The 15,700-nt window shown below is 46.5% G+C and overlaps 1 protein-coding gene across 1 annotated transcript in view; it reads left to right on the top strand.

Annotated features, from left to right (window-relative positions):
- OBSCN (obscurin, cytoskeletal calmodulin and titin-interacting RhoGEF) overlaps positions 1–15,700 on the top strand; it is a 655,700-nt gene that overhangs the window by 321,896 nt on the left and 318,104 nt on the right. Inside the window, exons 61-64 of the mRNA XM_069730488.1 lie at positions 3,915–4,187; positions 6,463–6,750; positions 13,855–14,124; positions 14,235–15,587. Of these exons, the coding sequence (XP_069586589.1) occupies positions 3,915–4,187; positions 6,463–6,750; positions 13,855–14,124; positions 14,235–15,587 (2,184 nt within the window). The remainder of the gene's footprint in view (positions 1–3,914; positions 4,188–6,462; positions 6,751–13,854; positions 14,125–14,234; positions 15,588–15,700) is intronic.

A 15,700-nucleotide genomic window follows, 5' to 3' on the forward strand; every position in this document is an offset into this window, starting at 1 on the left:
AAATCATGCAGCTGTGTCAACAAACTAAATCTCCGAGCAGTCACAAATACTCAGCTCAGGAAATCCCGAGCAACGAGTATACTCGCTCATCACTAGTAATATTTTATTAATTACTATAAAATCAGAGAGACAATAATACTTTTATTATTATAGTGGCGAGAGAGTGGTCAGACAAGCTGAGTCAAAAAACAGAGGCAGAAGTACCAAAGGGATCAGCAGTACACATGGTCAGGAACAAGCCAGGAGGTTCAGCAATGGTCAGAAGCGGATAAGACAAAGTCAGAAGGTAGAAGCAAGTCCAAATACAAACCAAGTCAGAAACCAGAGAATCAAACCAACAAACAGGGAAACGCTGGGTAAAGGGCAGACAGAGGGAGTCAACAGACACGGGGCAAGTCAGGGATCACAGCAGGACAAATCAAGAGCTACCAGAGTCAGGTTCACACGCCGAAGGCAGAACTATAGCTGACACCACCAGCAGGATGCATAGGAGCTAAATAGCAAACCTGAAGCCAGAAAGAGGCAGAGCAAAGTTAACCCTTGACAAGATGCACCTCGAAAAAGGGCAGATAGATATTAAACCCTGGAACGGATCATGACAACTGCTATCCCCTACCTGTACCCTACCTTTATCTGTACTTCTGGCTGTAATATATGTATATTACTGTATAAATTTTAGTGTCTAGTGCACCTTTTGACAATTAAAATATCAATTCATTTTGGGCTGCTCATTTATCTTGAAACCCGATTTCCCACGTCCGTGTGTCCGGCTAGCAGTTATACGCTACCTGGGATTGGTTTCTGACCCTATATAAGCTTGGCAACGGACCAGGCTTATATCTAATGAGGTACTGGTGGCAGCGTACTGTCCTAGTGTAATTGGGGGATCCTGGCAGTGATGGACTGGAGGTTTATATTATATATATATATATATTCCTGGCCTGGGACTGGTCATATATATACCGCCCTCACTGCAGAGTGCCCGATAACCAGTACGTGACAAGGCAGCTTCTCCAGTGACTAGTTATCTTAGGTGCAGTTCCCTGACTGACCTGAGGGTAAGTGGGGCACCAAAGAGCTGTGACTGTGTAAGCTCCATCACAGAAAGGTGATGACGGGGTGATATCCTTATCCCCTGGCTCCCTCTCGTGCGTGTGTGTTCCCTTACAGGAGGGTTTGGACCCTTTCACCTTTTAGTCTTACAAAATAGATAAGTGGCCTGAGCTCGCCTCACATGCCTTGGAAGTTTTATCGTGCCCAGCAGCCAGCGTTCTCTCAGATTGTTTCTTCAGCGCTGCTGGTGGGGTCCTGACGGATAAGTGAGCCGGCAGTCCCCTGAAAGTGTAGACCGCCTAACTTTCATCAAGATGAACAAGTCATGGATCTCCAAGGACTTTAGCACCCCAATCGCAGACTGTACAGACTAGGTGAAATTGCATTTTTTAGTGTAATGCACTAACGTCTCATAGCTGCACTCTGTGATATCTTTACTGTGGCTTCTGTGCCTGCTGTGGCTGCGGCTGCTGATGTTAACACTAATTTTTGGAAATGTGAACAGTCATGGTTGGGTGTCCATCTGCTGGATTGGGTGTAGTGGAAGACCTGTCAGTCCCTAGTATACAATTTCTACTGTGGCGACATTGATGCCACTTTTGTGGTGTCTTCCACTATTTTTTGGAAATGTGAACACTCCTGGTTGGGTCTCCTTCATGTGTGTTTCTTGTAGCAGTAGGCCTCCGAGACCATCAGGCTTCCACTTCCTTGGTGTCAACTACCCGTGTTACTATCTTAGATTTTTCTGACAATAGTAGTCTACAAAACTGAGATTTGTGCCCCTGAGTGTGACTCAGCATGAAAGCAGGTTGAGGTGTCGCATGTGGTATCAGGGCTCCCAGCACAGGAGGTCTACACCGATCCCTCACCCTCCTCATCTGACTGATGTTCATTGGAAAGCTGTAAATGCTGTGCCAGACCTCATGCCTGGCTGATTGCTGCAGTGCCTTGCTACAATTTGTACTGTGTGTGGATTGAGGCCACTTTTCCTGGTGTCTGCCCCTCATTTGATGTGTTTTAGCAGAATTTGGGGCCGTTATAAGGTGTTGTGTATGCATTTGTTTTTTCCTCCCATTGACATGATTGGCGTTCGGTTATGTTTGGCGAATATATATATATTTATACAGTATATCCACACACATACATGTGTATATATATTACATAGTCTTTATTTTGTATATTGCTGTCTCTTATACAGTGCCCTCTTTGCTATGTACAGCATCGTCCCTTATGTGGTGAAATATGTGTATATATATATTTATATGTGTGTAGCGACATATGTCTAGGGTTATATGTATGACTAGTGATAATGTAACATCTGTCCTGAAGGCAAGTCGCACCTAGGTGTTAATAGGTACTTCCTTGGGACTAGTAGAAATTGCGTCTCCATATCTCACCAGGAGGTCTAGCTAGAGCCAAGAAGAAGGTAACATTTGGCACCTCTTAGGTCTTGGAGGGGAGATGCTAATTGCGGCCTGAGGTGATCAATTCCTGAGAACCTTTTCACAAGTGTCTCAAAAAAGAAAATAATATATTCATTAGTAGAGTGGCCGTGGCCAATCAAACAGACTGCAATTATGATATTAACCTGGGGGGCCGGTCTAGAAACCTGACCTCAGGCCAAAGTTATAAATTTAGGCTGCAGACAGAGAATTGTGTTCACATAATGGGGACAGCCTGAGAAGCTGGTGTGATCCAATCTACATCGTCCTACACTCAGGGAGCAGAAAGCAACTACCAGTTAGATAATTTCTGTAAGTTTTCTCCTGTTTATTTTGATACTGTTTTGCATAAGTTGTATGTCTTTTTATTATCATATTTTTATACCGTTTCTTATTGTAAGCACTGACCCTTTTGTTATTAAAGTATAAAACGTTAACAAGTTGAACCTTGAATGTTCTAAAAGAATCCATAGCCAAAGGTGTGTGAGCCTTATGAGTGATAGACATATTTTTATTAGTATTATTATTATTTCCGGGACTCATCGCCCGTGTATTCGGTGAGTGGTGGCAGCGTGTATGAGCGGGTGTGTGGCCTGGGCCGGTGTGTGATTTATGCTCCCATTACAGCATAGGACAGAGGTTGAATGCTGGACTGAGAGTGGGGAGATAGATTAACCCTTGCAGGCACAACCCCAAGTCACGTGTGAGAGCGGGCACGTGACGAATAAGTGACACCACGGAGTAGGGAGTCCCTTCAGACTCCCTTAGGGTAAAGAACCTTTAGTGATTTGATAATTTTTTGACTGCAGGTTCTTCACTTCTAACCTTGGAAACTGCAGTGATCATGTAGTGCTGCTTTTTTCAGAGCACTTTCTAATTTGTCAAGTCAAGTAGTCCTCTGACTTGGCAACTGTGTTGTCTTACATGAGCCCATTTGTGACCAGAGCAATTGAATATTACTCAGTCTTTTTCCCCTAAGTACGTTCCTGCTGTCATAAGTGTTACATCAATGTCACCCCACAAACCCAACACCTAAAGACTGCCCTCATACTTGTGTAAATGCCGCCCCTCAGACTCATTGCATGAATACTGCCTCTCGGAACAAGGTGTGTGGAGTGTTCCCGTCAGACATGATGGGAACACTCCATGACATGACAACTCTCCAGACCTGATTGTTAAGCTTCCCTTCAAACTCCACCAATCAGACCTGACATGCAGACTCTGCCCCTCTGATTCAATTCTTGAATTCTGACTAACAGGTCCTGACCTGGACTCTGACCTTCAGTCCTGACAGATGAACTCTGACCCTCAGTTCTGACAGGTAGACTCAGACCCTCATTACCGATAGGGGGATTCTGATGGTTAAACCAGGTATACGGTCTCCGCCCCTTAGACCCTGCTATCTGTGTTTGATCACAGGGTGGCGTCTGGACGTTGTGAAGCCCCCTGCTGACATGGAGGTGGTTGCTGGTGACCGGGCAGCATTTACTTGTGTGCTCAGTGAAGCAGTTCCAGTCAATGAAACTTCCTGGTACTTTAATGGTGCCCCCATCCTGCCTGATGAGAACTGGTCCATGCATGTGGATGGGAACCAGTACAAGCTTCTTCTGAAAGATGCCCAGAGCCATTATTCCGGGGAGGTGGCCTTTGCATCCAGAGATGTCGTGGTCTCTGCCAAACTGATTGTTTTGGGTAAGTCATTCAACCAGAGGACCTTCACAATGAGGACCTTCATCTCACACAGAGCGCATAAGTGGTGGTGGGCCCTTGAGAATGTCATGAGAAGTAAGGGGTCTCACATTGATTCTTGATATTCTTTTTTCCTAATGGCGCTGTGTCTTATTGAGTACTATATGAAATTTTGCAGGTTCCATAAAGGCACAACTGTAATGGCAGTCATCTCTAATAATGGAAGGGGAACATGTTTCGGTTCCACATGAAACACTTGCCCCCTCTCACCTATCATTGAAACTGAGGGTCTCCTTCTACATCATAGAGGAGGGACACAGTCTTCTATAGTATGGGTGAGAGGGTGGAGGGTCTTCTATAGTATGGGGGAGGGGCGGAGGGTCTTCAACAGTATAGGGAAGGGGTCAGATGGTTTTCTACAATATTGATGGGTGGAGGCTCTTCTATGGTATAGGAAATGGGACAGAAAGGTCTTTTACGGTAGAAGTGAGGGGGCGGAGGGTCTTTTACAATATAGGGGAAAGAGATCTACAGTATAGGTGAAGGAGCAGAGGCTCTTCAACATTATATGGGAGGAGGCGGAAGGTCTTCTACAGTATAGGGGAGAGGACAGAGGCTCTTCTGCATTATATGGGAGGAGGCAGAAGGTCTTCTACAGTATAGAGATTGGGTGGAGGCCCTTCTACAGTATAAGGGAGGAGGCGGAGGCTGTTCTGCGTTATATGGGAGGAGGCGGAAGGTCTTCTACAGTATTGAGATTGGGTGGAGGCCCTTCTACAGTATAGGGGAGGGGGCAGAGGCTCTTCTACATTATATGGGAGGAGGCAGAAGGTCTTCTACAGTATAGAGATTGGGTGGAGGCCCTTCTACAGTATAAGGGAGGAGGCGGAGGCTGTTCTGCGTTATATGGGAGGAGGCGGAAGGTCTTCTACAGTATTGAGATTGGGTGGAGGCCCTTCTACAGTATAGGGGAGGGGGCAGAGGCTCTTCTACATTATATGGGAGGAGGCAGAAGGTCTTCTACAGTATAGAGATTGGGTGGAGGCCCTTTACAGTATAAGGGAGGGGGCAGAGGCTCTTCTACATTATATGGGAAGAGGCGGAAGGTCTTCTACAGTATAGAGATTGGGTGGAGGCCCTTCTACAGTATAGGGGAGGGGGCAGAGGCTCTTCTACATTATATGGGAAGAGGCGGAAGGTCTTCTACAGTATAGAGATTGAGTGGAGGCCCTTCTACACTATAGTGGAGGGGGCAGAGGCTCTTCTACATTATATGGGAAGAGGCGGAAGGTCTTCTACAGTATAGCGATTGGGTGGAGGCCCTTTACAGTATAAGGGAGGGGGCAGAGGCTCTTCTACATTATATGGGAAGAGGCGGAAGGTCTTCTACAGTATAGCGATTGGGTGGAGGCCCTTCTACAGTATAGGGGAGGGGGCAGAGGCTCTTCTACATTATATGGGAAGAGGCGGAAGGTCTTCTACAGTATAGAGATTGAGTGGAGGCCCTTCTACACTATAGTGGAGGGGGCAGAGGCTCTTCTACATTATATGGGAAGAGGCGGAAGGTCTTCTACAGTATAGCGATTGGGTGGAGGCCCTTTACAGTATAAGGGAGGGGGCAGAGGCTCTTCTACATTATATGGGAAGAGGCGGAAGGTCTTCTACAGTATAGCGATTGGGTGGAGGCCCTTTACAGTATAAGGGAGGGGGCAGAGGCTCTTCTACATTATATGGGAGGAGGCGGAAGGTCTTCTACAGTATAGAGATTGGGTGGAGGCCCTTCTACAGTATAGGGGGGGAGGTGGCGGAGGCTCTTCTACATTATATGGGAGGAGGCGGAAGGTCTTCTACAGTATAGAGCTTGGGTGGAGGCCCTTCTACATTATAGGGGAGGAGCGCAGAGGGCATCTGAAATGGGCAATGGGTCTTCCTCTACAGTGTACATGAAATTAGCATAGGGTCGTCTTGTACAGTATAGAATAGGTGGACGTATGGTCGTCTTGTACATTAAGGGGGAGGTGGATAGAACATCTTATTCTACAGTATAGAGAAGGTGGGCAGGCTTTTCTACAGTATAGGGTTGGAAGCCAGAGGGTGGTCTTCTACAGTGTAGATGTGGACATTCAGAGGTAGGTAAGCCTCCTGGGGTGGCATGCGATGGGCAGATTCTGAAGCAGTCGGGCCGTTGCTCTGAGCTCCTCGCTTTTCCCCTGTTGGCTTGTGTTGTAGTGCCATCTGCTCATGCCGTTTCTTGATTTAGTGACTCTTGTGCCTTTAGCCCTTCCCGATCCCCCAGAAGACCCTGAGATTGTCAGTAAGACCAGCAGCTCGCTGACCTTGTCTTGGTTCACACCACTGAGTGATGGCGGGGCCCCAGTGGTTGGATATAATGTTGAGATGAAGCCCCCAGGGGGTGACTGGCAGCAATGCAACATGGAAATCATACAGAGTATGGAATATACTGTCCAAAACCTGAAGTCGGGGGAGCCTTACCGATTCCGCATCTCCTCCATTAACAAACTGGGCATAGGGGAACCGGTTCACCTCCCACAGACGGTGCAGCTAGGTGAGGAGCCGCAGCTTCACCGCTACAAACCGTGTGCAGACACTGCTGCCTGCATGGCTTGTATGAGCAACCAAAGCAGTGGGCCGACAAGTTGATGTCGGGCCAAACACTGATTTTAGCCTGCGCCTCGCATTTTACAGATCCTCAGTCAGCTCCCGTGTTTATCTCATCACAGTTTGGCTGTTACATCATATATTATACAAGTCATATCCGGAGCTGCGGTCACAATTCTGCTCTTCAATCAAGTCCTAAAATACAGTGGCATCTAAAAGTTTGTGCACCCCTGACAAAAATTACTGTTATTGTGAACAGTGAAGCAAATTGAAGATGAAATAATCTCAAAGGCCTAAAGTTACAGATGACACATTCCATTTGTATTTTAGGCAAAAAATATACAGTACAGACCAAAAGTTTGGACACACCTTCTCATTTAAAGATTTTTCTGTATTTTCATGACTATGAAAATTGTACATTCACACTGAAGGCATCAAAACTATGCATTAACACATGTGGAATGATATACTTAACAAAAAAGTGTGAAACAACTGAAAATATTTATTATATTCTCGATTGGGTTCAGGTCTGGTGACTGTGGAGGCCAGGTCATCTGGCGTAGCCCCCATCAATCTCCTTCTTGGTCAAATAGTCCTTACACAGCCTGGAGGTGTGTTTGGGGTCATTGTCCTGTTGAAAAATAAATGATGGTCCAACTAAACGCAAACCGGATGGAATAGCATGCCGCTGCAAGATGCTGTGGTAGCCATGCTGGTTCAGTATGCCTTCAATATTGAATAAATCCCCTACAGTGTCACCAGCAAAGCCCCCCACACCATCACACCTCCTCCTCCATGCTTCACGGTGGGAACCAGGCATGTAGAGTCCATCCGTTCACCTTTTCTGCGTCGCACAAATACACGGTGGTTGGAACCAAAGATCTCAAATTTGGACTCATCAGACCAAAGCACAGATTTCCACTGGTCTAATGTCCATTCCTTGTGTTCTTTAGCCCAAACAAGTCTCTTCTGCTTGTTGCCTGTCCTTAGCAGTGGTTTCCTAGCAGCTATTTTACCATGAAGGCCTGCTGCACAAAGTCTCCTCTTAGTTGTTGTATAGATGTGTCTGCTGCTAGAACTCTGTGTGGCATTGACCTGGTCTCTAATCTGAGCTGCTGTTAACCTGCGATTTCTGAGGCTGGTGACTCGGATAAACTTATCCTCAGAAGCAGAGGTGACTGTTATGAACAGGTGATTCAGAACCACAATGGACCTAGTGGTTAAGAGCACACAAAGTGACCTGATAGTTACTAACATAGGACGAGCTCTGAGACGTGGGAACTCTGCTGACCGCAATCCCTAATCCTATCCTACCACACTAGAGGTAGCCGTGGATTGCGCCTAACACTCCCTATGCAACTCGGCACAGCCTGAGAAACTAGCTAGCCCTGAAGATAGAAAAATAAGCCTACCTTGCCTTAGAGAAATTTCCCAAAGGAAAAGGCAGCCCCCCACATATAATGACTGAGTTAAGATGAAAATACATTTCAAAAACCTGACCTGCACATCCAAACATAGACTGAGTGTGAACAGGTGCTGAACCCAGAGTCGCCAACTCGTATATAGTTAAATAAATAGGGCAGCACACTGCAGCGCCAAAACATGCAAACTTGAAAAAACGAAATTTGAACTGCATTACTGCACTAGAAATATGAAAAATGAGAGCTTTTAGCGCACAAAAATGGCCAATTTTATGTGTACCTCGTAGCCACGTTAAGGCATCTCTCTTATACGAGGTCCTACGTTTGACCTACCTCACTGAGAATAAACGTCTCCATCTGAACGGGTACATGTGAAACCGTACATGTACCCGTTCAGATGGAGACGTTTATTCTCAGTGAGGTAGGTCAAACGTAGGACCTCGTATAAGAGAGATGCCTTAACGTGGCTACGAGGTACACATAAAATTGGCCATTTTTGTGCGCTAAAAGCTCTCATTTTTCATATTTCTAGTGCAGTAATGCAGTTCAAATTTCGTTTTTTCAAGTTTGCATGTTTTGGCGCTGCAGTGTGCTGCCCTATTTATTTAACTATATACGAGTTGGCGACTCTGGGTTCAGCACCTGTTCACACTCAGTCTATGTTTGGATGTGCAGGTCAGGTTTTTGAAATGTATTCTCTAGCCTTCTGATCGTGCACTCCCCGCCTCCTAGCTTCAGGTGTTTTAATTAGAGTAGGTCCAATACCCCTCCACATAGAGAGAGAATTTGAGTCCAAGAAGAGGTTTCACATGTACCCGTTCAGATGGAGACGTTTATTCTCAGTGAGGTAGGTCAAACGTAGGACCTCGTATAAGAGAGATGCCTTAACGTGGCTACGAGGTACACATAAAATTGGCCATTTTTGTGCGCTAAAAGCTCTCATTTTTCATATTTCTAGTGCAGTAATGCAGTTCAAATTTCGTTTTTTCAAGTTTGCATGTTTTGGCGCTGCAGTGTGCTGCCCTATTTATTTAAGATGAAAATACAAACACAGAGATGAAATAGATTTTAGCAAAGTGAGGCCCGACTTACTGAATAGACCGAGGATAGGAAAAATAGCTTTGCGGTCAGCACAAAAACCTACAAACAACCACGCAGAGGGGGCAAAAAGACCCTCCGCACCGACTAACGGTACGGAGGTACTCCCTCTGCGTCTCAGAGCTTCCAGCAAGCAAGAAAAACCAATATAGCAAGCTGGACAGAAAATATAGCAAACAAAAGTAACACAAGCAAAACTTAGCTTATGCAGGGCAGACAGGCCACAAGAACGATCCAGGAGAGAGCAAGACCAATACTGGAACATTGACTGGAGGCCAGGAACAAAGAACTAGGTGGAGTTAAATAGAGCAGCACCTAACGACTTAACCTCGTCACCTGAGGAAGGAAACTCAGAAGCCGCAGCCCCACTCACATCTACCAGAGGAAGCTCATAGACAGAACCAGCCGAAGTACCACTCATGACCACAGGAGGGAGCTTGACCACAGAATTCACAACAGGTGACTCTTGGTCTTCCTTTCCTGGGGCGGTCCTCATGTGAGCCAGTTTCTTTCTAGCGCTTGATGGTTTTTGCCACTGCACTTGAGGACACTTTCAAAGTTTGCCCAATTTTTTGGACTGACTGATCTTCATTTCTTAAAGTAATGATGGCCACTCATTTTTCTTTACTTTGCTGCTTTTTTCTTGCCATAATACAAATTCTAACCATCTTTTCAGTAGGACCATCAGCTGTGTATCCACCAGACTTCTGCTCAACACAACTGATGGTCCCAACCCCATTTATAAGGCAAGAAATCCCACTTATTAACCCTGACAGGGCACACCTGTGAAGTGAAAACCATTCCCAGTGACTTCCTCTTGAGGCTCATCAAGAGAATGCCAAGAGTGTGCAAAGCAGTCATCAAAGCAAAAGGTGGCTACTTTGAAGAACCTAGAATATAAGACATAATTTCAGTTGTTTCACACTTTTTTTGTTAAGTATATAATTCCACATGTGTTAATTCATAGTTTTGATGCCTTCAGTGTGAATGTACAATTCTCATAGTCATGAAAATACAGAAAAATCTTTAAATGAGAAGGTGTGTCCAAACTTTTGGTCTGTACTGTGTATATTATCATTTTTTTATATTTTAACAATTACAAACAGGAAAATGGGCTTATGCAAAAGTTCGGGTACCCGTGGAGACTAGTGTGCTGAGATAACTGTGACTTAAGGTACCTTCACACAACGATTTTGTTAACGATATCGTTGCAACGTCACGCTTTTTGTGACGTAGCGACGATCCCGCTAACTATCTTGTTATGTGTGACAGTGACCAACGATCAGGCCCCTGCTGGGAGATCGTTGGTCGTTGGGGAATGATCAGGACCTTTTTTTGGTCGCTGATCACCCGCTGTCATCGCTGTGTGTGACGCCGATCCAGCGATGTGTTCACTTGTAACCAGGGTAAATATCGGGTTACTAAGTGCAGGGCCGCGCTTAGTAACCTGATATTTACCCTGGTTACCATTGTAAAAGTAAAAAAAAAAAAAAACAGTAGATACTCACATTCCGATGTCTGTCACGTCCCCCGCCGTCAGCTTCCCTGCACTGACTGTCAGCGCCGGCCGTAAAGCAGAGCACAGCGGTGACGTCACCGCTGTGCTCTGCTTTACGGCCGGCGCTGACACAGTCAGGGGACGTGACAGACATCGGAATGTAAGTATGTAGTGTTTTTTTTTTTACTTTTACACTGGTAACCAGGGTAAATATCGTGTTACTAAGTGCGGCCCTGCGCTTAGTAACCCGATGTTTACCCTGGTTACCCGGGGACTTTGGCATAGTTGGTCGCTGGAGAGAGTTGTCTGTGTGACAGTTCTCCAGCGACCACACAACGACTTACGAACGATCACGGCCAGGTCGTATCGCTGCTCGTGATCGTTGGTAAGTCGTTTAGTGTAACGGTACCTTAAGGTTTCAGACTTAATTAGCCTGTCAGGGTTATGGCTCGTTCACCATCATCATTAGTAAAGACCATGTGATGTAAACTTCCAGCTTTATAAAGACCCGACTCCTCTAACCTTGTACCAAAACCAGCAGCCATGGGATCTTCTAAGCAGCTGCCGAGCACTCTGAAAATGAAAATACTGGAGGCCACAAACTAGGAGGAGGCTATAAGAAGAGAGCAAAGCGTTTTCAAGTTTCCCTTTACTCAGTTCGAAATGTAATTAAAAAAGGCAGTTACCAGGAACAGTGGAGATCAAGGTAAGGTCTGGAAGACCAAGTAATATTTCAGTGAGGTCATGACAGAGCATGGTCTCTGCAGACACTGAACCAGCAGGAGCTGCAGCATAATGTGAGGTTCTGCCATAGCATGCTACTGAGCTAGCGAGTCAGCAGTGACAACAGTAAGGCTAGGGTCACATTGCGTTAGTGCAATCCGTTTAGCGCTAGCGCTAGCGGATTGCGCTAACGCAATGTTTTTTATGGGGCTGCGGTCAGGGTCGCGGTAACGTCCCCGCTCTCGCAGATCCCCGATCTGCGAGAGCGGGGAACGGACCGCGGGCGCGCCTCGGACGTTGCAAACAGCGTCCGCGGCGCGCCAGGAATCCCCGGCGCGTCGCTAGCGCGTGCCGAACATGGTACGCGCTAGTGAAGCGCGTTCCCATTAGCGTGAATGGGCACGTTAACGGCCGCGTTGCACGGCGTTAATTTCGCCGTGCAACGCTGTCCGTTTAACGCGGTCCCATAACGCAATGGGAACCCAGCCTAAGATGTGAGGCCTAGCTTGTCTATAGACACTGAACCAGCAGGAGCTGCAGCATAATGCGAGGTTCTGCCATAGCATGCTATTGAGCTAGCGAGTCAGCAGTGACAACAGTAAGATGTGAGGCCTAGCTTGTCTATAGACACTGAACCAGCAGGAGCTGCAGCATAATGCGAGGATCTTCCAGACTATGCTTTCTACAGCCACTGAATTAGCAGGGGTGCAGTAAACTGTAAGATGTTTCCAGATTATGCTCTTTACAAACGCTGAACCAGCAGAAGCAGCAATCTAATGTGCAGTTCAGCTACAGCATGCTTTCTACAGCCACTGAACCAGCAGGAGCTGCAGCATAGTGTGAAGTCCTTCAAGGCAATCAGGAAACTAGTAGAACTGTGAATGCAGCTTTGGATGTGTCTGGAGTTGGACCCAATAATTCCGGCATCCAATGTGTGACCCCGCTGTAGATGTTAGTGGCGGCATCTCTGCTTCCTCTGTTCTGCTTTGGGTGGAGCATTCAAGCTGCGTTTTTTCTTCCCCTGAAGGGTTGCAGCATGCGTGTAGCCAAGCTCTGCCCTGGGTAGAGATTAGATGCAGCGTCTTTGCATGGCTTCCCATGGAGGATGATAAACAGTTATTAATAAGTAGCTGAAGTTTGTGAACCCCGGAATGATGGACATGGGCCAGATACTAATAATGGGGGTCACATGTCACAGGGTGGGGGTGTATATGTATACAAGAGGTGGAGGGGCAGCAGTCCACAGTGAGCAAGCTGAGGAATCTGTCAGTTGTCTCCATAACTCCTATTAGAGTATATGTCTTGAGGGCCCCATGCCCAAGACCCCCCAGTCCAATCAAGAGCAGAGAGCCAGTGTGGTGGACTTAGCATGTTATGTCCAGTCCAGGAGCTGCTGGATGGAGATGTTTGACTAGCAGTAGCTGGGCATCCGCTGATCACCAAGGGTTGTAGAATCTGGACCGTGTCTGACCAGAAGGATAAGACGTTTCAGAGTCAGGCTGACCCCGGTCTGGTCCAGCTGACACCGTGACGGTTGGTTGCAGGAAAGGATGTCCCACAGGAGATAAACTCAGGATCTCGAAACTTTCATGATGTCATAATGAAGCTTTATGTACAGAATTCTGGACACCAGGCCAGATACAGTTATGTTACATGCCCAAGACCAGGAGTCAGAGATGAAGGTGAGAGGTAAGATATGTGGGCCAGACATTAGTGACAAGGGTTGAAGGTCAAAGATGAGTCAGGAGTAAGAAATGAAGGTCAGAAGTTACAGATGAAGGATAGGAAATCAGAAGTGAGGGTCAGCGCTTTGAGATGAAGGTTAGAGATAAGACATAAGGCTCAGAAGTTAGTTATGAATATTAGTGAGTAGAAATAAAGATCAAAGCCTACAGCTGAAGGGTAGGATCCAGGTGAAGGTCAGACATTGGGGTCAAGGATTATTGATGAAGGCTTGGGATCAGAGATAAGGATTAATAGTTATAGATTAAAAAAAGAAATGAACATTGCATACAACTATGTTCCAGACAATTGTAAGAAACTCTGTAATGCAACTCGTCAGACCGATAGGCCTCTTCCCCACTTATCAGACAGCACAGGTTCCTGGTCATCTATGACCCCACACGTTTAGAGTCACAGATAAACATGTGGGGCCATAGATGACTGTTAAGGTTCAGAGGCGACAGTGAGGTCAGGTATAAGGTACAGGGGTCAGAGAAAGAGAGTGATTTTGGGTATTAGCTTTACCTTGTCCATATATAATAAGGCAGACATCAGCTTCCAGTCTTAACATTTAATTTTCCATTTGCAGAAGAACCTGTGACTGTTCAATGTCCACTACAACATAAATCTGTGGCCCCGGGGGAGACTCTTCGCCTGGAGTGTGAACTGTCCAAAGAAAGTCGTGATGTCAGCTGGATGAGGGAGAATGAGCTGCTGCATCCAGGGAAGAAATACCAAATGATCTCCGAAGGGAAGAGACAGATCCTGCTCATCTATGATGTCTCCACCAGTGATCAAGCCACCTACTCGTGTGTCACCGCCTCGGGTGTCAAAACTTCCGCCACTGTGTCCTTGGGGAGTAAGTGGCTGTTTTGCTGTTTTTCTATTTTTTGATTTGTGGACAATTGAGTGTCTCATCTGTGGCCATGTCACCCTCCACATGTGATGTTTTTTCCATTTATCTCCCAGTACAAACCATCACAGAGCTAGTATCAGTTCAAGAGGTTCTCGGATTCGCTCATGAAAGGACAGATTGTGTGGTTGAGGCTGAAGATAGTTCACAGCCCAACCTACCCCCAGAAGCTGCTCAGGAAGGAGATCTCCATCTCTTATGGGAAGATGTGGCCAAAAGAAGGAGAATGAGCAAGGAACCAACCCTAGACTCCATCCCTGAAGAAAATGAAAAACTCAAGCGCATAAGGGAGGCTGAGCGTCGAGCAGATTTCTCAGGTTATACTTCAGAAGACGTGGCCAAGACAAGTGAGGCCGATTTCTCCCTAACAAGTTCTGATGACGAGTCCCGGGCTGGGACACCATCTCTGGTCTCATATCTTAAAAAGGCGGGTAAGTCTACCATCACCTACGGAAGTAAGGTCCAGACCGTCTCCGCCACCAAGTTCTTCAAGCACTTTGAGATTCCGGACAACACTGAGACTGAAAGTAAGGAGGAGAAGAAAACTGAACCCATCCAAGAACCTGACTTGTCGGAAATATTTGATGATGACCCAGCTATGGACAAGGCAGCTGTGAAGATCCAAGCAGCATTTAAGGGCTATAAGGCAAGAAAGGTGATAAGGCAACAGGAGTGTCCCATGTTTACTGACACCTTCAAAGACTTCTCCGTGGAGCTGGGAGGAACTGTCCACCTCGAGTGTGTGGCCATCAGTAAGAGCGATGTCACAGCTCGATGGATGAAGGATGGTAAGGAGCTGTCTGATGGGCGTCACTACCACATTGATGATTACCCCGATGGGACCTGCTCTCTAATTATCACTGCGGTGGAGCTGCAGGACACAGGTACATACACATGTGAAGCCTCCAACAAATTTGGTGCAGTATGCCACAGTGCAAAGCTGGTGGTAGGTACTGGAGAACCGGAGATTCCCCAAAAACCTATCCCCATCCCACCAAAATCCTCCACAGACAGTGAGACTGAAAGTTCCGGAAGTGACCTGGACGACGCCTTCCGGAAGGCAGGAAGGAGACTCCATAAGATCTTCAAGTCTAAGTCTTCCCTGGAAATGTCCGAAGAAGAGTTGTTTGTGAGCGCTGATGAGGGTGATCTGCCCCCTGTAGACCATCAGACCTATCGAGAGGACGACAAGTTCATCTACATCAAGTTTGAAGTTATGTCAGAAGCGTCAATCGCTGCACACAGATTCCGGGAAATGTTCTCAGCAATGGGATTCAAAGTCAAAATCGATATCCTGGAGCATGGGCCAAAGAAGATAGAACTTCGGATAATGAAAGTAGAAACTGGACCCACTGAGCAGCAAAAACTGCAAGCCAAGCAACAGATGACTCTGCTGACGTCAGATACAGGTCAGGGGGTGCAAATTACTTTGGTGATGTCCTCACCAGTGGATAGCACTAACAACCTCTCATACAGGATATACAGGAAAGTAGTCAGCAGTGATAGATGAGGGGCGGGGCTG

The sequence above is a fragment of the Ranitomeya imitator genome, chromosome 6 (assembly GCF_032444005.1).
Source record: "Ranitomeya imitator isolate aRanImi1 chromosome 6, aRanImi1.pri, whole genome shotgun sequence".
Lineage (NCBI taxonomy): Eukaryota > Metazoa > Chordata > Amphibia > Anura > Dendrobatidae > Ranitomeya > Ranitomeya imitator.